Below are 22,913 nucleotides of genomic sequence, written 5' to 3'. Positions count from 1 at the left end.
TCTATCAGTGTGTGTGTGTGTGTGTGTGTGTGTGTGTGTGCGTGTGTGTGTGTGTGTGTATGTGTGTGTGTGTGCGCGTGTGCGTGTGCGCGTGTGTGTGTGTGTGTGAGAGCAGGAGATGAGAGGAGCACAAGACTTCAGCTGCAACAGCTCTCAGCTCTCCTAATGTCCTCTACTGCCACAGACACACACAGGCAAGCATCCCCAAGGAGTGTGTATGTGTCTGGCTGGAAGTGTGTATGTGTCTGGCTGTGTGCGTGTGTGAGTGAGCGACAAATGTCTATGTATGGGTATGTGTGTGTGTGTGTGTGTGTGTGCTGTAAGGCTTGTTTTGCCTCCTCTGAGCAGGTAATATGACTTTAAGTGACAACCCCTTTAAGGACACAACCCCAGAATTAAACTCAAGAGGTGGATAGGCATAGAGAGATAAAAGAAAAGACAAAGACCTTTTGCAGAGACACAAACTGGTCCCATTTGGTCTCTATGGCTCTCTCTTTATTCAGGGTCTTTAGGGTGGTTTTTCCTTGGCCAGGGTCCCTGGGTAACAGGAAAAAATAAGTGTTTAGCAGGGTTGGATGTGTGTGAGTTGAGACACATTCATCACACCGCAACATTCCTTGTCCCCACCACCAAGCCTTGGAGTGGGGACAAAGAGAGGCATGCACACATACACAGCCTTGGAATGGCAAGACCCTGACCATTATACATATCATAATTCACTACCTTGATTTTTTTTTTTTGATCACTGCACACACATGGTACATCCAGCTTGTGAAGGGAGGAAACATCATCTCCACTGATCCTTTTTTGATTTTACCTTTATTTAACTAGGCAAGTCAGTTAAGAACAAATTCTTACTTTCAATGATGGCCTAGGAACAGTGGGTTTAACTGCCTTGTCGGCTCAGGGATTCGATCTTGCAACCTTCACTAGTTACTAATCCAACGCTCTAACCACTCGGCTACCTGGGGCCCCACAAGGGTGTGTGCTCAGTCTCCACCTGTAATCCCTTGAAAGAAAATGTGCTTTTCTTTCAAAATCAAGGACATTTCTAAGTGACCCCAAACTTTTGAACGGTAGTGTACATATCTGGCATTACTCATCTCAAATGTATATACTGTATTCTATACTATTCTACTGTATCTTAGTCACTTAATAATGTTTACATATCTTGCATTACTCATCTCAAATGTATATACTGTATTCTATACTATTCTACTGTATCTTAGTCACTTAATAATGTTTACATATCTTGCATTACTCATCTCGAATGTATATACTGTATTCTATACTATTCTACAGTATCTTAGTCATTTACTGTTTACATATCTGGCATTGCTCATCTCATGTGGATATACTGTTTTCTCTACGGTATCTCATTCAACTTAATAATGTTTACATATCTTGCGTTACTCCTCTCATATGCACATTCTGTTTTCTATACTATTCTACTGTATCTTAGTCCGTTCCACTCTGACATCGCTCGTCCATATGTATATAGTCTTAATTCATTCCTACTTACATTTGTGTGTCTGGGGTGGCAGGTAGCCTAGTGGTTTGAGCATTAGGCCAATAACCAAAAGGTTGCTGGATCAAATCCCTGAGCTGACAAGGTAAGAATCTGTTGTTCTGGCCCTGAACAAGGCAGTTAACCCACTGTTCCCTGGTAGGCTGTCATAGTAAATAAGAATTTGTTCTTTACTCACTTACCTAGTATAATAAAAAATTATTGGTTGTGTAATTTGTTAGATATTATACTCTGTCGGAGCTAGAAACACAAACAGTTCGCTACATCTGCTAATCACGTGTATGCGACCAATAAAAGTTGATTTGATGGAAACCGCTGTAGAACTATAATAACCTTGTGATATGATTTCAGTCTCTCTCTGTAATACGTCTACTGTATAATTTCTCCCATAAAGCTTAAACTGATAGGAAATGTGATTCAGAGCAGAGTCAGTGAGGACGGAAGGGCCTCAGGCAGTTACTTGCAATACTCAGAGGAGCGCTTTTGTGACATACTGTTTTCTGCCTTCCATCCCTCGGCCCTCCCTCCTCTTTTCCTTCCTTTCCCATCACTAATTCAACACTTCCAGAGAGAGATGGGTGATGATTTCCTAATACATTCTACCAAGCCCCATTGTGAGAGCAGAGCACAGAGACGGCGCTTTGTACATTTCCTGAATCCATCCATTCTGCCTCTCAGTGTCTCGTCTGACACCTTCAGAAGCAGAGCATTCAAATCGTTAGCTTTTCAGGCTACTTATTCTCACTTCCATATTAGGAAAGAGAGACAAATATAGAGGGATTGAAAATGTGAAAAGAAGAAAAAGAGGTAGAGGCGAGAGAAGATGGGAAGGCTGCAGTCAGAGCAAGATAGTGAACGATGAAAAAAAGAGTGAGAGGAAGAGAAAAGTGTCAGAGAGAGAAAATGAGATTGAGAGAGAGGAAGAAATCTATATCCTCGGTGTATCATGATAATAGTATTGTCAGTAAAAGGAATGGATATGGTTATGACAGTGGGTTTGAGTTATGGTTATGCAGCTTGGTGCTGTACAGCATGGCAGAGTAGGGTGGGTTTTCTACTCAATCTCTGTCTCCTCCCTTCCTGTGTTGGGTCAGTATCAGGGTAGGTATATAGTGAACCTGAGAGGACGTGGAGATAGAGGAATGCAATCTCCTCTCTCGGCTCTACCCCCCGAGGTTTTGGTTTATAGTTCATTTACCACTGTCTGTCTGCCTCAACCCCAGGCTTCCTGTATGAACCACACTCATGTCTGAGCCTCTGTTCCAATATCCTTACTAGCATCGCGCCTACTGTAGAATGAAACAATTTATTGGGCATTCTAAGTGATAAACTGCTGTCCAAAAAACATTCCTTTACCCTAGGATACTTCAACGGGTGACTATCCTGGGGGAAAAGGGCTCTGATGAAGGCGATTCATGCCGAAACGTAGCCCATTGTTTTCTTGTCCTGTCAATAAATCTGATGTATGCAGCAACATAGTGCTCCTTTTTCTTGATTGTCCTGGATAGTCAAGATCCATCAAATGCATTTAGTGTGCCATCATAGTGGTCTCTAACTTGTGGCCAGACTCGCTCAGGTGGAACAAACTTAAACTTGTGCTTTTTTTTACATGTTGAATTAAATGCCATTGAGAAAACAGAAATGTGTCATAATGTATTTTTTCACAAACATCCTTTCTGAATTTAAAAGTAAGCCAATCATCTAGTTTTTCAAAAGTATCTGTAATCTGATTACAATATTTTTGCTGGAAACGTAACTGATTACAGTTACAGTTTTATGGGTAATCAGACATGTGATCGGTTACTCTCCAACCCTGGTCAAAACTGTGATTCAGTCCTGGCCTCTGCCCTTTCACTATGTAGCAGCAACACAATAGCTAACCCAACCCAAGCTGCATTGGGTCCATAAAACTATCTTACTTGAGATCCCAGCAGGACGTGACTGGTCCAGCTCTCCCGGTCCTGTCCAGAGTCAGGGCCTCCAGCAACCAGTTCAGACAGCACAGCTGGCGGAATATGGGCCCTCTAAAAGAACAAGAACAATGCTTACAGTGCATGCAGAAGTCCTGAGAGGAAAGGTTATTATAGTTTTTTGTTTTTATTTTCCTTTTTTATTTCTATTAATTTTTCAATTTGTCATTTGAAATTCAGTTTAGTTTCAGTTAGTTTTCAGACCTGATTTGCTAGTTTTATGTCACGCCCTGATCTGTTTCACCTGTCCTTGTGCTTGTCTCCACCCCCCTCCAGGTGTCGCCCATTTTCCCCACTTATCCCCTGTGTATTTATACCCGTGTTCTCTGTTTGTCTGTTGCCAGTTCATCTTGTTTGTTCAAGTCAACCAGCGGTTTGTCTCAGCGCCTGCTTTTCCCCAGTCTCTCTTTTTCGCGTCCTCCTGGTTTTGCCCCTTGCCTGTCCTGACTCTGAGCCTGCCTGCCGTCCTATGCCTTGGCCCCACTACTCTGGATTATCGACACCTGCCCGCCTTGACCTGTCGTTTGCCTGCCCCTGCTACAATAAACATTGTTACTTCAATAGTCTGCACTTGGGTCTTACCTGAAACCTGATAGTATTATTGAGTTTTAGTTTCATAAACTATTCATATTTTGTTTTTATATTACACTACATGGCCAAAAGTATGTGGATACTTGCTCATCAAACTTCTCACTCCAAATTCATGGGCATTAATATGGTATTGGTCCCCCCTTTCCTGCTATAACAGCCCACCCTTTTCTGGGAAGGCTTTCCGCTAGATGTTGGAAAATTTCTGCGGGGACTGTTGGGAAAATTATGATTATATGACTGAACAAATCATTTCAAATGGAACTGTAACTAAGTAAACTTATACTCTGTTTTATTATATCTGATTAACAATATGAGTTCATAAGAAGGGATTGTGTGACACAGACAAGGAGTAATTAAAGTTAATGAACACCATTCCAACTGGGAAGAAAGGAATGGTCTATGGATTAGGTAAACAGATAATGTAGTTAACCTATGGTTGAACCGACGAAACTGAGCTCTGGGGTTTTGAGATAAGGAAGTGAGTGCATTCCTAGGTTTTCTGTTAATTAGAACTGTCAGCTAAGTGGTGATCGATAATGTTGGGGGGTCAAAAGTTAATTCAGTTATGTTGTGTGACCTGTGAGTGTGTTAGTAAGTTAGAATGAACCATTAACCTCACTTGGTCCCGGTCGAGAGGAAGGTATTATGTTAAGCCATGAAATTACGTCTTGTTATTGTATATAAACTGTTGCTCGTGGTAAAGTGGCAGCGCGCTCCGAGAATAAATTCTGTTACCTATTATTGAAATGGCTGATCTCCGTCTATTTTATGCAAACAAGAATCTTACAAATTCTCATAAAATAGATTAAGGGTTTTCAATTAATGAAAACACAATGGCATAATTAAATTACAGTAACAGGGACTTGCTTCTATTCAGCCACAACAGCATTAGTGAGGTCGGGCGCTGATGTTGGGCGATTAGGCCTGGCTCACAGTCGGCGTTCCAATTCATCCTAAAGGTGTTAGATGTGGTTCAGGTCAGGGCTCTGTGCAAGCCAGTCAAGTTCTTCCACACCAATCTCAACAAACCATTTCTGTATTGACCTCGCTTTGTACAAGGGGGCATTGTCATGCTGAAACAGACCTAAAAATGCTGAAACATGCTGAAACAGGAAAACTGTTGGAAGTTGGAAGTTGGAAGTACAGAATTGTCTAGAATGTCATTATATGCTGAAGCGTTAAGATTTCCCTTCACTGGAAATAAAGGGCCTAGCCGGAACCATGAAAAATAGCCCCAAACCATAATTGCTCCTTCACCAAACTTTACAGTTGGCACTATGCATTTGGGTGGGTAGCATTCCCCCGGCATCCGCCAAACCCAGATTCGTGGTGGTGAGCTTTACGCCACTCCAGCCGACCCTTGGCATTGCGCATGGTGAACGTAGGCCTGGGTGAGGCTGCTTGGCCATGGGAACCCATTTCATGAAGCTCCAGCCAACAGTTATTGTGCTGACGTTGCTTCCAGAGGCAGTTTGGAACTTGGTAGTGAGTGTTGCAACCGAGGTCAGACTGTTTTTACGCGCTACGCGCTTCAGCACTCGTTGGTCCCATTCTGTGAGCTTGTGTGGCCTACCACTTCGCAGCTGAGGAGTTGTTGCTCTTAGACGTTGTCACTTCACAATAACAGCACTTACAGTTGACCGGGGAAGTTCTAGGAGGGCAGAAATTTGATGAACTGACTTGTTGGAAAGGTGGCATCCTATGAAGGTGCCACGTTGAAAGTTACTGAGCTCTCCAGTAGGGGCCATTCTACTGCCAATATTTGTCTATGAAGATTGCATGGTAGCAAAGGGTGTGGCTGAAAAAGCCAAATCCACTAATGTGAAGGGGTGTCCACATACATTTGGACATGTATTGTATTTAGTTTCAGTTTTAGTGTTACAGATATAAAGTATGGTGGCCTTAGGTTAGGCTAGCAACCTAGTGGATTTATTCCCTTAGCTAGTGATGGCTAGTGATAGTGATGCAAAGCTGTCATCAAGGAAAAGGGTGGCTATTTGAATCATCTGAAATATAAAATATATTTTGATTTGTTTATTACTTTTTTGGTTACTACATGATTCCATATGCATTATTTCATTTTTTTTAATGTCTTCACTACTATTCTACAATGTAGAAAATAGTCAAATAAAGAAAAACCCTTGAATTAGTAGGGTGTTCTAAAACTTTTGACCAGTAGTGTATGTAGGATCTTAATTTGACCAGTATTGTTGCAGAAAAAACCCTGCAGCAACAAGGATTTTAACTTTTAGTTCATTATGTTGCTTTATCGGTGGCTATTTATTAGGCTATTAGCTGGCCAAAATTAGGCTACTTGAAAAGTGCAATAGTGTTAATAAAACCATGTGTAGGTGTGGATTTCTGGTGAATTAATGCAAATCACGAAGCTCATCTGCAGCGCAAGAACATTTTCAGCAACAACAAAGTTGTCAAATTAAGATCCAACACCTGTAAGCTTTTATAAAAACTTTAATTAACAAAACCATAGACCACTTAAACTTTTACAACACTTCCAACCACGGGTGGCCAAAAATAATCATTGTACCTTTATATTTTAAATATTAGGTACAAAAAATGTACCAAAAAGGAACCTCTGAAGGTACATTATCTGTATTTTGATATTTCTGTGCCCCAGGGAACACTACTGTACTCTAACTGTACCCTTTTTCTGAGAGTGTAGCTCATAAGAGGTTGGTGGCACCTTAATTTGGAGAATGGGCTCGTGGTAATAGCTGAGAATGTATTGAATGGTATCAAATACATCAAACACATGGTTTCCATGTGTTTGATGCCATTCCATATGCTCCATTCCAGCCATTATTGAGAGCTGTTCTTCCCCCATGAGACTCCAGTGGTGGAGCTAGGCTATGAGTCATCCATCACCCATAGCCCAACTCAAAATGTTCAACTTCATTTCCTCAGACATTCACATCACTAGCTACGTTTCCATTATTCACTTGTCCAGTTGTTTTTTGTCGACATTTAGACAGTTGGCATAGAATATAGATGCGACAATTGCCTGCTGCCGTGCGTTTCCATTTAAACTGTCGTGTCGATCAAAGCAGCTGGACATAATTACGTCACATTAAAAATAAAGTTTTCGCAAAAACCTCGTGTCGAAATATTAAGTTGTAGAAGTGTTTCCAATATCAATTTAGTCAAATTGCGCATTAATAAATTGGCGACCGCCTGTATGCATTGACTGACATGATTAATGTCAGTTAGACCGAAAAAGCCATCGGGGATAGATTCGCTAATATTTGCAATATTCTAATAATTATCATGTGCCAACGCATCGCCACCGTTCGTGACACAGTGAAACTTGCACTCCGGTAGTCTAGATCTGAAATAACTTGATGGTAAAACTTGCATCCAGCCAAACATAAACGCAAGGCGAAGCAATTAATACATTCTTGAAAGTCAAGAAAATCCTTGTCCTGCAAAGACACATTATTACACCTGAACAATTTATTTAGCAAGCAGTAGGCTTTTAGATTTAAATGTGGAGCTTAGCTTTCTAGTTATGTGATCACGTCACGTGCCTTAAAATCATCATTTATTTGAAAAACACGTTTCCATCAGAATTATTTGCAAAATAAAGAAATGTTTTACAAAAGGAAAATCCACCGCTGCCGAATGGATAACAATGTTGTCTTTAGAACATCTATAGCTGCTGGTTCCCTTACGCATGTCAGTCACCGTGTTTTTTGCGACATTGTCGTATAAACATGAGTCAATGGAAACCTGCCTACTGTCGCTGGAAAATATACCCCTGCTGTTAGCCGAGAAACCGCCAGAAAATAACCATGTTTCAAAGGTTGTTATCCGTGTTCTGATGGATCCTAATCTACAAGATTTGTATCTGCCTCCCATCCATCCACCCGCCCTCTCTCACTCTTTCTCTCCCTCCCTGCCAGGACTGCCAACATACATCCCTGCCTTGATAATGAAAAATTGCCCCACTTTCTGATCAAGGCCACCTCACCCACTCATTTGAGCGAAAGGGGAGAAGAGGGAGTGAGCGAGAGATAACGTTAGATAGACAGAGAGAGAGATGGGGAGGAGGGTGATAGAAAAAGAGAGTGTGAGAGAGAGTGAGATAGAGAGATGGGAGGGGAGAGACGGCCATATTGTGTTTGACGTGTGAGGAGACATCTGTGTAATGTAGAAAAGGGCAACTCAGGCCGCCGAGTACTGGACTTGCCATTCCTGGTGTAGTGTAACGAATGTGGTAATACGGCCTTGAGGCGTGAAGGTGTCAGTAGCTAGGTTTCCATCCAATTGACGACAGATTTTTATGCGAATATTCCAAAATCTGTGTGTGATGACATAGTGAACAGAAAATACATGTTGTGGTTAAATTCCCATGTACCGGATAAAACAATAAATGGGTTTCCATCGTATTTTCAACTGTACTGACGATTTACTCACAAAAATGTTGTGTTATATTGTGTGTGCAAACTCTGACAATGGCACGTGCATTCAAGCCAACAGGCTGTGTGCGCGTTGTTAGATTGGCTAGATCACGCATATAGCCTACATGATGAGATTATTATTATAGACAAATGAGCTAGATTATTTGTATTTGTCAAACGGCAGTCAAGCATTGATTATCATCTCACCAGTATACGACCCTCGATATTTATTGGAAAGGAGCATCAAGCTCATCACCTTGCACTTTCACAACCCTGTGAAGTTCATCATTATTTATTTAATCTGTAACCTAATAAACGGTATGCTTTCCCGATGAGTCGTAGTGGGAGGACCACACGTCATCGCCTGACTCCAAATGTACTCGAATATGATTTGAATATGAATATGATGGTTATTATAGTCTATCAATATTTGCACATAAAAGCGTTTCCACCGACATTTATGGCATAATTCATTTTACTATCAAAATAAAGAGAGTCGCACACTCCATATATAAACGCCCAGTAATTTATTGGGTGTTTACAAACGTTTCGGCATCACTGTTGCCTTCTTTTCTGGGTGCGTGCCAGATCGTGTTTTTTTATTCTATAATTCATTTTACCAAGACAAAAAGATCCCACCTTGTCTAGCATATTTTGTTTTGTCGACATGTGGAAAGTTTACCGGAAAATGTTCTGTTTCCATCAAGCCTGTCATTACATATCTTTTTATCGGACATGTACTTTACTCGCATAAAAAGGTTGGATGGAAACCTGGTTATTGTGACAGACTACTGATTGACTGCTGGTGACAGTATGGTGGAGAGAGAGAGTGAGTGAAAGGATAGGCGGTTTCACTTTATTCCCTGCCTCAATGGCTCTTCCTACTGTTATTGGCTTCATTCACTCTGCCTGTTCTCTGTAGTATGTAAACAGCTCACTTTCTACTTTTTTGATCATTTGTTCACCTTTTTGTCTAATTACTTTTTAATCGTGAAATCTATACAATCAATTCTACTCTGTTTAAAAGAGGATCACTGGCTTTATCTAGCTAAAGTTGTCTCATAAGCCATTGTAAGGGGATCTCTCTGCAGTTGTTGTTTGTGTGAATGAATCAATTCCCACTCATCTAACCAGAATGATTGTCCGAGAAGAAACCTGACAGCTTTTCAAAATGTCAAACTCTGATTTAGCTGCCACATCAATGGAATTTGTTATGAAAGGACATCCGAAAAAGATAAGATGAATCCGAAAGGCTGAAACCAGGAATAGTTGTCAGACAATAATTAGACACTTAAATATTAACTATTTATCATGTTCTGTTGACAATTTGTCCGGTTAAACCTGGGGTTGTTGTGGTAATGACTAACAAAGAGGGAATAAAAGGATAACTGACAAGACAGAAAGGCATACATAGTTCTGTTTGACACAGAACAAATTGATAAACATAGACAGAGACAAGCAGAAGGTGCAGAGGGGCAGAGATTGCAGAGATTCCTAGATATCCAAAACCTTTTAATGATTTTCTCATGCGTTTTAAATGAGGCAATGCCGTTACAGATAGATCAATTTATTTGACAATGTAAAACACAATACAGCCGCACATGTGGATCATGCATTTAATATCATTGAGGATTACATAAAAAAGTTTGAAAACGTATTTCCACTGTGGTACTCATAAATAACTTTTTTTTTTTTATGAACAAACATAAGCATAGAATACCTATCCTACTAGGCATACTTGGGTAACACATTTAAGACATAACAAAACGTAGATCAGCAATCTCAGGCTCCTAAACTGAGTTTGATGAAGGTGATGCCAGATGACAGTGATGCAGTTGGCTTGCTGGCTTTGATGTTATCCTCTGCCTCTCTGTGGCCTGTATTGCCAGGTGATGGGGTTGGCTTGCTGGCCCCGATGTCCTCCTCAGCTCAATCTCTCTCTAGCCTGGACTTCATACTCCTCCATAAACCACAAGTGTAGCCTCTGCTGTTGCTACAGCGCAAAAAAAGCCCAGAGCAGAGTAGTCTTCCTCACCACAAGCTCTCTGCCATTTTCATAATGTAGTCAGGTCTCATTGATCAAGAAGCCGGTGCTGAGATGCATTTTCTAAACGCAAACTAGCTAGCAAGCTAGCCAAACCAGACAAGTCAACCTGTCATCAGTCCTGCAATTCTGTGGGTAACAACCACCATATCAACAACTTAACAACTTATCACAAACAAAAAAACTGATTAAGAAACAAACAAAAACACATAAAAACATCAAACATACGTACAACATTTAAAGAGCTCTTTTGTTTAGGCTGCTTTACAGCGCCATGACACCCACGCAAAGATATTGAGATCTTATGAACAAACCTGAAACTTTCTCATCAAAACTGCAGACAGACTGCACCCTTGATTTAACTTTTAAAATAACATTTTAAAATTACAAATGTAGGTGTATTTAGGATGCTTTGAACAGTAACATTAAATGTACACTCAAAATTCGATGACTGTTACTTTTAGATTTTTTTAAATAAAGTTTAAATAAAAAATAAAAAGTATGATTTTTTTGGGGGGGAGGGTGGTTTGACACTATTCAGACAGTAATGAAATGAGATGGGGAAACAGGCAAATGGGAGAAACAGATGCAAGGTAGGAAACAGGGATAGATCCCTGTTCTCAGGTTGTACGCGACACATGCCAGGGATTGTTATCACTACACCAATGCTTTACACAGGAAATATTAATATTAATGGTTGATGGCTGTAGGTAACCAAATCATAGATTGCAGTCTCCTTGTCCATAGACTGCTTTCAAGGTAAAGACACAAACGTTTGTATTTTGTAATTTAGGTGAAGTACCTCTTTAAAATCCAATGCTTATTTGTCAGACTTATTCAAAACTTATCATGAAAGCCTGCAAAAATACATAGCCTCAAACTACAGTTTTAGCAAGTCGGTTAGGACATCTACTTTGTGCATGACACAAGACATTTTTTCAACAATGGATTTCAGACAGATTATTTTACTTATAATTCACTGTATCACAATTCCAGTGGGTCAGAAGTTTACATACACCAAGTTGACTGTGCCTTTAAACAGCTTGGAAAATTCCAGAAAATTATGTCATGGCTTTAGAAGCTTCTGATAGGCTAATTGACATAATTTCAGTCAATTGGAGGTGTACCTGTGGATGTATTTCAAGGCCTACCTTCAAACCCAATGCCTCTTTGCTTGACATCATGGGAAAATCCAAATAAATCAGCCAAGACCTCAGAAAAAAATTATAGACCTCCACAAGTCTGGTTCATCCTTGTGAGCAATTTCGAAACACCTGAAGGTACCACGTTCATCTGTACAAACAACAGTACGCAAGTATAAACATCATTGGACCATGCAGCCGTCATACCGCTCAGGAAGGAGATGCGTTCTGTCTCCTAGAGATGAACGTACTTTGGTGTGAAAAGTGCAAATCAATCCCAGAACAACAGCAAAGGACCTTGTGAAGATGATGGAGGAAACAGGTATACAAGTATCTATATCCACAGTTAAACAAGTCCTATATCAACATTACCTGAAAGGCCACTCAACAAGGTAGAACCCACTGCTCCAAAACCGCCATAAAAAAACCAGACTACGGTTTGCAACTGCACATGTGGACAAAGATCGTACATTTTGGAGAAATGTCCTCTGGTCTGATGAAACAAAACTATAACTGTTTGTTATGGGGGTGCTTTGCTGCAGGAGGGACTGGTGCACTTCACAAAATAGATGGCATCATGAGGCAGCTAAATTATGTGGATATATTGAAGCAAAATCCTAAGACATCAGTCAGGAAGTTAAAGCTTGGTCGCAAATGGGTCTTCCAAATGGACAATGACCCAAAGTACACTTCCAAAGTTGTGGTAAAATGGCTTAAGGACAACAAAGTCAAGGTATTGGAGTGGCCATCACAAAGCCCTGACCTCAATCCTATTGAAAATTTGTGGGCGAGAGAAAGCGTGTGCGAGCAAGGAGGCCTACAAACCTGACTAGGTTACTCCACCTCTATCAGGAGGAATGGGCCAAAATGCACCCAACTTATTATGGGAAACTTGTTGAAGGCAACCCGAAACATTTGACCCAAATTAAACAATTTAAAGGCAATGCTACAAAATACTAATTGAGTGTATGTAAACTTCTGACCCACTGGGAATGTGATGAAAGATATAAAAGCTGAAATAAATCATTATTCTATAATCATTATTCTATTATTCTGACAGTTCACATTCTTATAATAAAGTGGTGATTCTAACTGACCTAAGACAGGGAATTTTTACTCTGATTAAATGTCAGGAATTGTGAAAAACTGAGTTTCAATGTATTAGGCTAAGGTGTATGTAAACCTCCGACTTCAACTGTAATCCATTTCCAAAGACACAAGTAGGCATTTCAGATTTCAAATATGTGTTTACTTCAGAAAGTATTTATACTCATTAACATAGTCCACATTTAGTTTTGTTACAGCCTGAATTCAAAATTGATTGTGTATATTTTTTTTCAACAATTTACACACAATACCCCATAACGACAAAGTGAAAACATGCTTTTAGTATTTCCTGCAAATTTATAGGACATGAAATACAGAAAGATCTCATTTAAATAAGTATTCATACCCCTGAGTCAATACCTTGTAGAACCATCTATGGCAGCAGTTACAGCTTTTAGTCTTTCTTGGTAAGTCTCTAAGAGCTTTCTACACCTGGATTGCGCAACACTTTCCCATGATTCTTTTCAAAATTATTCAAGCTTGTTGATCAATGCCAGACAAAAATGTTCAGGTCTTGCCATAGATTTTCAAGTAGATTTAAGTCAAAACTGCCACTTAGGAATATTCACTGTCTTCTTGGTAAGCAACTCCAGTGTAGATTTGGCCTTGTGTTATGGGTTATTGTCCTGCTGAAAGCTGAATTCATTTCCCAGTGTCTGGTGGAAAGCAGACTGAACCTGGTTTTCCTCTAAGATTTTGCCTGTGCCTAGATCCATTCCATTTCTTTTGTATCCCGAAAAACTTCTCAGTACTTAACGATTAAAAGCAAACCCATAACATGATGCAGCCACCACTATGCTTGAGAATATGGAGACTGCTACTCAGTAATGTGTTGTATTGGATTTGCCCCAAACATAACACTTTATATTAAGGACAAAAAGTTAATGGCTTTGCCATATTTTTTGCAGTAATACTTTAGTGCCTTGTTGCAAACAGGATGCATGTTTTGGAATATTTGTATTCTATACAGGCTTCCTTCTTTTCACTCTGTCATTTAGGTTAGTATTGTGGAGTAACTACAATGTTGTTGATCTATCCTCAGTTTTCTCCTATCACAACCATTAAACTCTGAAAGTGTTTAAAGTCACCATTGTTCTCACTGTGAAATCCCTGAGCCTGTATCTTTGTAGTGACTGGGTGTATTGATACACCATCCAAAGTGTAATTAATAAGTTCACCATGCTCAAAAGGATGTTCAATGTCAGCTTTTTAATTTTTAACCATCTACCAATAGGTGCCCTTTGCGAGGCATTGGAAAACTCTCCTGGTTTTTGTGGTTGAATCTGTATTTTAAATTCACTGCTCGACTGAGGGACCTTATAGATAATTGTATGTGTGAGGTACAGAGATGAGGTAGTCATTAAAAAATCATGTTAAACACTATTACTGCACACAGAGTGAGTCCAAGCAACTTATTATGTGACTTGTTACTTCTGAACTTATTTAGGCTAGCAAAACAATGGGGTTAAATACTTATTGAATCAAGACATTTCAGCATTTCCTTTTTAATTCATTTTAATTTTGAAAAACAATGTTCCACTTTGACATTATGGGGTATTGTGTGTAGGCCCGTGATAGAATATCTCAATTTAATCCATTTTAAATTTAGGCTGTAATACAACAACATTTGGAAAAAGTCAAGAGGTGTGAATACTTTCTGAAGGCACTGTAAGTTATATAAACATTAATCACCTGTATATACTTTTTACTCACCTACTATATATTACAGAATACTATGATGCTATATAGTACCTTGCTAAAGTGTATTTTGAATCTCAGTGATACATCATCATATATTTAAAGCAGCAATATGTAACTATTTGGGTGACCTGACCAAATTCACATAGAAATTTGAGGTATAGATCTGTCATTCTCATTGAACGCAAGACTAAGAAGCGGTAAATCTGTTCTATGTGCGATATTTCTATGCTTCCCGTTCTTAATTTTCGTTTTTGCATCTTTTACTTTTGGTTTCGTACACCAGCTTCAAACAGCTGAAATTACAATAGTTTTGGTTATTGAAAATATCTAATTTTAGCAACCAGGAAATGGCAGAGCAATTTCTGCATATTACACCTTTAAACATAAGGTGAAGAAGGGTATCACTGTATTAGGTGATGTACAGTACAGGGTGAGGACTCACTGTGGTGGCTCAGAGGCCTGAGGGGAAGTCAGGGAGCAGTGGATGGGGGTGAAAGGTCGAGCTGACTGGGCCTTCTTCCTCCCTGGGTCGCTGTCAGAGTCAGACTCTGAGCAGGGAGGTCGGGGCTGGACACGCTGCCACTCTTCTTTCCTCTTCTGCTCCCTCTGCTGCGCCTCCTCCTGTTCCTTCTCCTTCTTCTGGAGGAGGTGGAAGTAACCCCGGCCCTGTCTGACCGCTGACACCAAACGGCTGGGGGATAGAGACATAACACACACACACACGAGATGAGTATATGGATACTGTACATACCGATACAGCATGTGACTGGGCTTGAGAGTGGGTAATCTACATGTCACAATATTGTGTTAAAACCTGAAGCCTAGGCCATAACTTAGGCAGATAACACAATTCTTCAGGTTTCAGGCAGATTTACTTAAAATATTTAGTTTATTTAGTCATGCCACCAAGATTCTCAGAAACCACTTCTGTTACTTACACAAAAAGAGTCACAAATATGTTAAATCCCCTACTACAGTGACCGAAAATAGCCCCAACCCAAAAACAGAATAGGACCGACTCCATATACAGCAGTCAATTGAGGATGTGCATCACCTGTGTAATTAATTCCTAAGCAGACAACATATACCTGTCATAGATCACAGCTTTATGAAGTTACCAGGTCTTTAAATCACACCAATCGGAGTGGGCCAGGTCTTGAAATCACACCAATCAGAGTGGACCAAGTCCCTAAATCATCACAGAGGCTGAAATTATAATCCTAAATAGAGAATTTGGGGAGAAATACGTGACGTGTGGCAAACTAATGGTTTCATTACAGTGATTTAGCACCTGCCCATAACCTTTCCCTTCCTTTCCAAACCATGTCTGCTGGTTTTCACCGGTGGCTGCATGCGTCATTACTTCGCATTACTATGCTACTGGTGGAAATTAAAACACACACACTTGGATACGCAGGCATGCACACACATGGATGCACGAACACACGGATACACATGCAGGCACACAAGTATCATAGCCATGGTTTGACTTTGCGGCTGAATGAACTGTAATACGCCTCAGTTTTCCTTAATCATCACTCATGAGTAAGGAGCCTTGGTAGTTGGGCGAAGAGCATGATTCTATTGCTTCTAATAATCTGCTAGAATGGAGTATTGGTTGCAATCGTACACTACAGTACAGGCTTACTGCTGGTCACGCATTAGTCTTTCTTAAAGCCGGAGGGCAGCATTTAGCCTTTCTTAAAGCCGGAGGGCAGCATTTAGCCTAGTGGTTAAGAGCATTGGGCCAGTAACCAACAAGTCATTGGTTCAAACCCCAATGTGAAAAATCCGATGATGTGTTCTTAAGCAAGGCCCTCAACCCAAATTGCTCTGCATAAGTGTGTCTGCTAGGCCTACTGTAAGTGCTGGTCAAGCATTGGTCTTAGCTATAATAGAATGCACATTTTCCAAAATGACTACTTGTGGAGATTTAACTGATCTTAAACACAAAATATCTTCTACTCGTGTCATTATATGACCCGAGATGAGATAAATAGACACCACTGTGGAATAATTCTCTCCTTCAAGTCAGACAGGACAACAACAAGGACAATGCCTTGTATACGTTAGAGCCGTCCTGTGTGAATCATTATTCCTCATCTAGTGAGCAGCTGGCTACTAGATGAGTGGCTGCTGGCTACTTCCCCCAGGAGCGGAGCCAAACAGACAAACGCTGCATATTCGGACGACATCACTGTTCATACAGGCTGGCACGCACGCACACACGCAAGGCACGCCCACAGGCACACACACACACACACACACACTCATGGAGGCCATCAGTGTTTGAACTCTTGAATGTTAATTTGTTTCAGGCTGAACATTGCTTAAATCTGAAGCATTCCCTGCTTGCTCTATTTGTGATACCACAGCCCACTCCAGATCGGTGACTCTCCCTATCCAAATCCCCATGCGCCATGTCTTAATCCAGAATGCTGCCATGCCTTTATCAAAGCATCTTTCTATCCATCTCTCAGCATCTGTAGTGAATCATAGCATCACAGCAGCAACACATTCTCAGATAAGTTGCCATATGGTGTTCCCCACATACTGTTGACTAGACAAAGGCAGTATCTGAGTCTACCATTGCCCTTACATCTCAGGTGTTGAAGCCAGAGAGTCACTTGTGGTGCATCACCGCTGATTCAATTAGTCTTCATCCCAAATGGCACCCTATTCTCCAAAAAAAGTACACTAGGGAGTCGGGTGCCTTTTGGGATGCAGATGTGTGTAGGTTATATTGCTGTGTCTTTAGAATATTGGAACTCCAATGCTTAAAATGCATCTTAAAGAAGGCTAATAAGGCTGCTTGTTTATTAAACACACAGGGCAGAGTTCAGATCAGGTCTAGTGCTCCATTGATTTCAGTGATGTACGTTTAACATCCTGTAAGTATTGAGCTTCCAATCAATATCATTTTGCTAGCCTCAAAACTTGGCCTAAACCTGATATTAGCTAAATCACCCCCCCCCCCCCAAAAAAATGAGTCTGGCAGGCGAGACTATGCCAAAGGTGACAGAAACATTGAAAAAAGGTTTTTAATATAGGTGATATGCCAATACGTATGAAAGGAACTCTTTAGAGTCGTTTAAATAATTCACAGTGTTCGGTTGGTAAATGAGCAGCGTTACTCTTCCTTGACTGTTGGGGAAATTGAAGTGATTTAATTTCTTCAACAGGTCAAATCAGAAGAGGTATTAGGTAGCAGTTAGCCTGTTGCTAGGCAACCAACGGCATGTAGTTCACAAGTTGTGTAATGGTTCTCCTCTTCGTCTGAGGAGGAGTATGAAATATCGGACCAATATGCAGCGTGGTAAGTGTTCGTCAGATTTATCACACTGAACACAGAAAACAAACAAACAAGAGAATAAAGGAAAACCGAAACAGTCCCGTATGGTGAAAACACTGAAAAGGAAAATAACCACCCACAAACAAAAGTGGGAAAACAGGCTACCTAAGTATGGTTCTCAATCAGAGACAACGATTGACAGCTGCCTCTGATTGGGAACCATACCAGGCCAAACACATAGAAATATAAACACAAGAACAAAACATACAATGCCCACCCCAACTCACGCCCTGACCAACCTAAAATAGAGACATACAAAAGGAACTAAGGTCAGGACATGACAAGTTGAGAAGGAGCGATACAGTGATTTGGCAGTGAAGCTTTGTGTCCCTATACAGAGAGAAGGCCAATCTGAAATGGCTCTTCATGTAAAAGGGAGAAATGGGAAAATATCCACTTTTTTTTAGTTAGAACCTGGTTCAGAACAAGGTCTGTCCTAAATGGTAATGGTTGGGGTAAATTCCACCTACATTATAGGTAGTTAAGGGATTGAATTGCAGTCCTATGGAGAAATTCCATGTCCAATTCAGCTGACAGGAATTGAAATGGAATTGATCCCAGTATTCTATCCTCTCAATGTAGTGTTGAAATGCAACAGAATGTCAGTTGAATATTCTCATCCCTGTGTCCTGCGGGCATCAGATACCTGGCACAGACCAGACGTGGCATTTGGTGTGTGTGTGTGTGTGTGTGTCTGTGAGTGTGTGTGTGTATATAACAACTCTCAGCCTCGCCACAGGGCGTGCAGACAGACTACACCCTCTCAGGACATCCAAGGGCGTCCCTAAAATGGCTGACATTTCTGACAGCTTCTTATAAAACCCAGGTTATTGAATAATTCATACAGGTGTTTGAGGAGAGGAAAGGTTACCGTTTCAGAGGGAGAGAAAAAGACAAATAGCCCTAATGAATAGTGTCTGTTTTCCCTATGTGCAAATAATAGAGAGGGGTTTCAGTGTTTGTTTCTAAGTGGCAATAGCCTACCCTTTACTGTCTTTTTATATCTGGGAAGACTTTATACCCTATTTTTTGTATTGTCATATTCTATACAGAAGAAATACCGCAGGTATTTTCGTACCCCATAAAATTAAATATAATATGGTACCAGGTAATTCTCTTATCATATCACAAAAATGGTCACCATCGATATTTGTTATTAGTATGTTGCCATTTTTTGTTGACAGAAAACACATGATTACGTACCACCAGAGATACTGATGTATTCAGTCATACCAGGGGAATAGAAGCTCTGCATATGACTACTGTGATTATTAAAGGGTTCTGTCCCTTCACATAGTGCACTACTTTTGACCAGAGCCCTGGTCAAAAGGGCCCTGGTCAAAAGTAATCCGCTACATTAAAGAAAAGGGTGCCTTTTGGGACACAGCCCTTTAATAATCATGGTAGTCATATGCAGAGCTTCTATTCCTCTGCTATGACTGAATACATCAGTCTCTCTGGTGGTATGTATTCTCCACTGGGATTCCTTGTTATGTATAATCAGATCTTCTCATGGCTCACCAAGCATCTCTCCAGATATCTACATCATACATCACAGGGCTGCCTGTTTCTCAAATGCCACATCAGACAGCACTTCAATGGGGAAATCTGTTTCACATCACATGATACTTGACAGTAACCATGGTTGTGCCCCAATTGCCACCCTATTTATTCCTTACGTAGTGCACTACCTTTGACCAGACCCCTATGGGCCCTGGTCAAAAGGTATGCACTATATTTTCAAATAGGGTACCATTTGGGTCGCATTTTGTTGCCTATGCAGTTTCTTCATCCAACCTCATTTACATTTACATGTTTGTTTGATGAATTAAACATCATTTAATTTGTTTTTTAGTGGTCTTGTAAAACTGTTGATATAAGAAAGTGGATGCATTGTCATCCTGACCATGACATTTATCTATGTAATGTAGAGATGTGTATTAAAGGTAATGAACAGTCAAAATCACGTTTTCATGAAATTGGATGATATTTGAAAGAAACCAGATCAAAGTATGGTGATCAAAGTATGAATAATGACTGTTGCTTCTATATTGATAAAGTTGAATCATAAAGTTACTGGTCCCCTCCCCCATGTTAAAAGTTGGATTCATTACTAGGGATAAAAGGTGACATCACCTTGACTCTCATTTTAATACACTAATGGTAACATGATATTCTCTTACATAATTTAGAGGCGAGGTTTATACAGCTTAATAGTTACTCTAATGGTCCAAAAAAATTGACTGTAGAGTGTCAGCAAATATAATAGAAAGTTGACCCTTTTCATCTACGGCAAAGATACTTACTGTATATGTTTCCCCTTTCATCTGTATCTGGCGCTAGCTTGTTACTGGCTAGCTAGGTCTTCAGCCAGCATGGAACAAAATGGGTGGAAGAGTCGTTCAAAACTCTGACGCAGTTGTCAAGTCAACACATGCGTCAGTGCTGCTGTGAACCGTTTCACAAGAGACATGCCAAACGGGAGATATATGTAAAAAATAAAAATAGGTAATTGATGCAATTTCAATGTTGTTTGAGTTGCTATTGCCAAATTGACTTTAGATGATTTGACATACAGTAGGTGTTTCAAAGAGCTGTCAGTTAAGGCGAGCTCATGAATATAAGCACCCGCCCACTCAGCCTGGCTTTTCAAACTTCCTGATAGTTAGCCATTAGAGAAAAAGTATTTTTCAGAACGACTGTTCAGGAGCTTTAAAATATGAGTGATTACATTTTTGTATAAGTGTGATAAATACTGGCTTATCTACAGAAAATGTGATGTATCGAGATGTGCTGATGGAAATATGTGAAATTAAGTCAATAGAGTCAATAGATAGTCTCTGGTAAAAAAATGTACGCACATGCACGCACACACACACGCACGCACGCACGCACGCACGCACACACACACACACACACACACACACACACACACACACACACACACACACACACACACACACACACACACACACACACACACACACACACACACACACACACACACACACACACACACCAGCCTCACCTGGTATGTCCCAGATGCTTCCTAAGAGATACTGCATCCTCTCTCTTCCCTGCCTGGGGGCAACGAAATGGCAAGCTCTAGAAAACAACAACATCAAACAACAACATCAACAACAAACAAAAGGACAAGCAGACAGTTTTTAACACTGTAGCTCTGAACAACCCTTATTTGCATAAAAAGCCTCAGCGGAGTCGACTAGTGTGTGTGTCCTCGTCTGACCTCTGGTGGCTAAGAGCCAGGCAACGGGCCAGGAGAAAATATTGTGTTGCTAATGTGCTAATGCTACATCGCTCATAGAAATGACAGATAATCACACAATTAATCCCTCTGCATAATCAAGCAGCATTTCATATAAAGGCTCTATAGCTGTCATGTACTGTCATGTTGTCTTGTCTCTGTCCTTTCCCTTCACCCTGTCTCCCTCTGCTGGTCGTGTTAGGTTACCTTTTCTCCCCCGCTTTCCCCCAGCTGTCCCTTGTCTCCTCTAACTACCCATTCACCCCGTTCCCCACCTGTTCCCTTTTTCCCTCTGATTAGGTCCCTATATCTCTCTCTGTTTCTGCTCCTGTCCTTGTCGGATTCTTGTTTGTTTGTGTCATTCATGCCTGAACCAGACTGCCGTCATGTTTGCTGTAACCTTGTCCTGTCCTGTCGGAATCTGCCGGTCCATCTGAGCCTACCTATGTTTGGTAATTAAAGAAGCTCTGTTTAAGTTGATTCGCTTTTGGGTCCTCATTCACGCACCGTAACAGAAGAATCCGACCAAGAATGGACCCAGCGACTTCGGATCCTCTCCACTCAGCCGTCGAGATCCAGGGAGCGATGCTAGGCAGACACAAGCAGGAATTGTCTGCTGCTCGACATGCCGTTGAGACCCTGGCCACCCAAGTCTCCAACCTCACAGAACAGGTTCACCATCTCCGCCTCGATCCACCGGCCACTTCCAGGGCTTTCGAATCTCCGGAGCCCAGAATCAATAACCCGCCGTGTTACTCTGGGGAGCCCACTGAATGCCGCTCGTTCCTCACCCAGTGTGATATTGTGTTTTCTCTCCAGCCCAACACTTACTCCAGGAGCACTGCTCGTGTCGCCTACGTCATATCTCTCCTTATTGGACGGGCTCGTGAGTGGGGCACGGCAATCTGGGAGGCAAGGGCTGAGTGTACTAACCAGTATCAAGACTTTAAGGAGGAGATGATACGGGTTTTTGATCGATCTGTTTTTGGGGAGGAGGCTTCCAGGGCCCTGTCTTCCCTATGTCAAGGCAATCGATCCATAACAGACTACTCTATTGAGTTTCGCACTCTTGCTGTCTCCAGTGGCTGGAACGAGCCGGCCTTGCTCGCTCGTCTTCTGGAGGGTTTCCGCGCAGAGGTAAAGGATGAGATTCTCTCCCGGGAGGTTCCTTCCAGCGTGGATTCCTTGATTGAACTCGCTATTCGCATTGAGCGACGGGTTGATCTTCGTCACCGAGCTCGTGGAAAGGAGCTCGCGCTCTCCGTCGCCTCCCTCTCCGCATCACTACCATCTTCCTCTGCCGGCTCGGGTGCTGAGCCCATGCAGCTGGGAGGTATCCGCATCTCGACTAAGGAGAGGGAACGGAGAATCACCAACCGCCTCTGTCTCTATTGCGGTTCCGCTGGTCATTTTGTCACTTCATGTCCAGTAAAAGGTCAGAGCTCGTCAGTAAGCGGAGGGCTACTGGTGAGCGCTACTACTCCTGTCTCTCCTTCAAGATCCTGCACTACCTTGTCGGTCCATCTACGCTGGACCGGTTCGTCAGCTTCCTGCAGTGCCTTAATAGACTCTGGGGCGGAGGGCTGTTTTATGGACGAGACCTGGGCTCGGGAACATGACATTCCTCTCAGACAGTTAAAGGAGCCCACGGCCTTGTTCGCCCTGGATGGTAGTCCTCTCCCCAGGATTCAGCGTGAGACGCTACCTTTAACCCTCACTGTTTCTGGTAATCATAGTGAAACCATTTCTTTTTTAATTTTTCGTTCACCTTTTACACCTGTTGTTTTGGGCCATCCCT

General features: G+C 41.3%; 1 protein-coding gene across 3 annotated transcripts in view; it reads right to left on the bottom strand.

The window, feature by feature from the left end:
- The window catches only part of LOC110526028 (coiled-coil domain-containing protein 60), a 49,826-nt gene that overhangs the window by 19,032 nt on the left and 7,881 nt on the right, over positions 1-22,913 (bottom strand). For all 3 annotated transcript variants that reach the window (XM_021606612.2, XM_021606609.2, XM_021606610.2), the window contains exons 3-6: positions 20,879-20,955; positions 14,941-15,189; positions 3,448-3,552; positions 447-537 (exon numbers count right to left, since the gene is read on the bottom strand). In XM_021606612.2, the coding sequence (XP_021462287.2) occupies positions 447-537; positions 3,448-3,552; positions 14,941-15,189; positions 20,879-20,955 (522 nt within the window). The remainder of the gene's footprint in view (positions 1-446; positions 538-3,447; positions 3,553-14,940; positions 15,190-20,878; positions 20,956-22,913) is intronic.

This window comes from Oncorhynchus mykiss, chromosome 6, assembly GCF_013265735.2.
Source record: "Oncorhynchus mykiss isolate Arlee chromosome 6, USDA_OmykA_1.1, whole genome shotgun sequence".
Lineage (NCBI taxonomy): Eukaryota > Metazoa > Chordata > Actinopteri > Salmoniformes > Salmonidae > Oncorhynchus > Oncorhynchus mykiss.
Note: the sequence above shows the minus strand (reverse complement) of the source record. Positions and strands in the feature narration are given on the sequence as shown.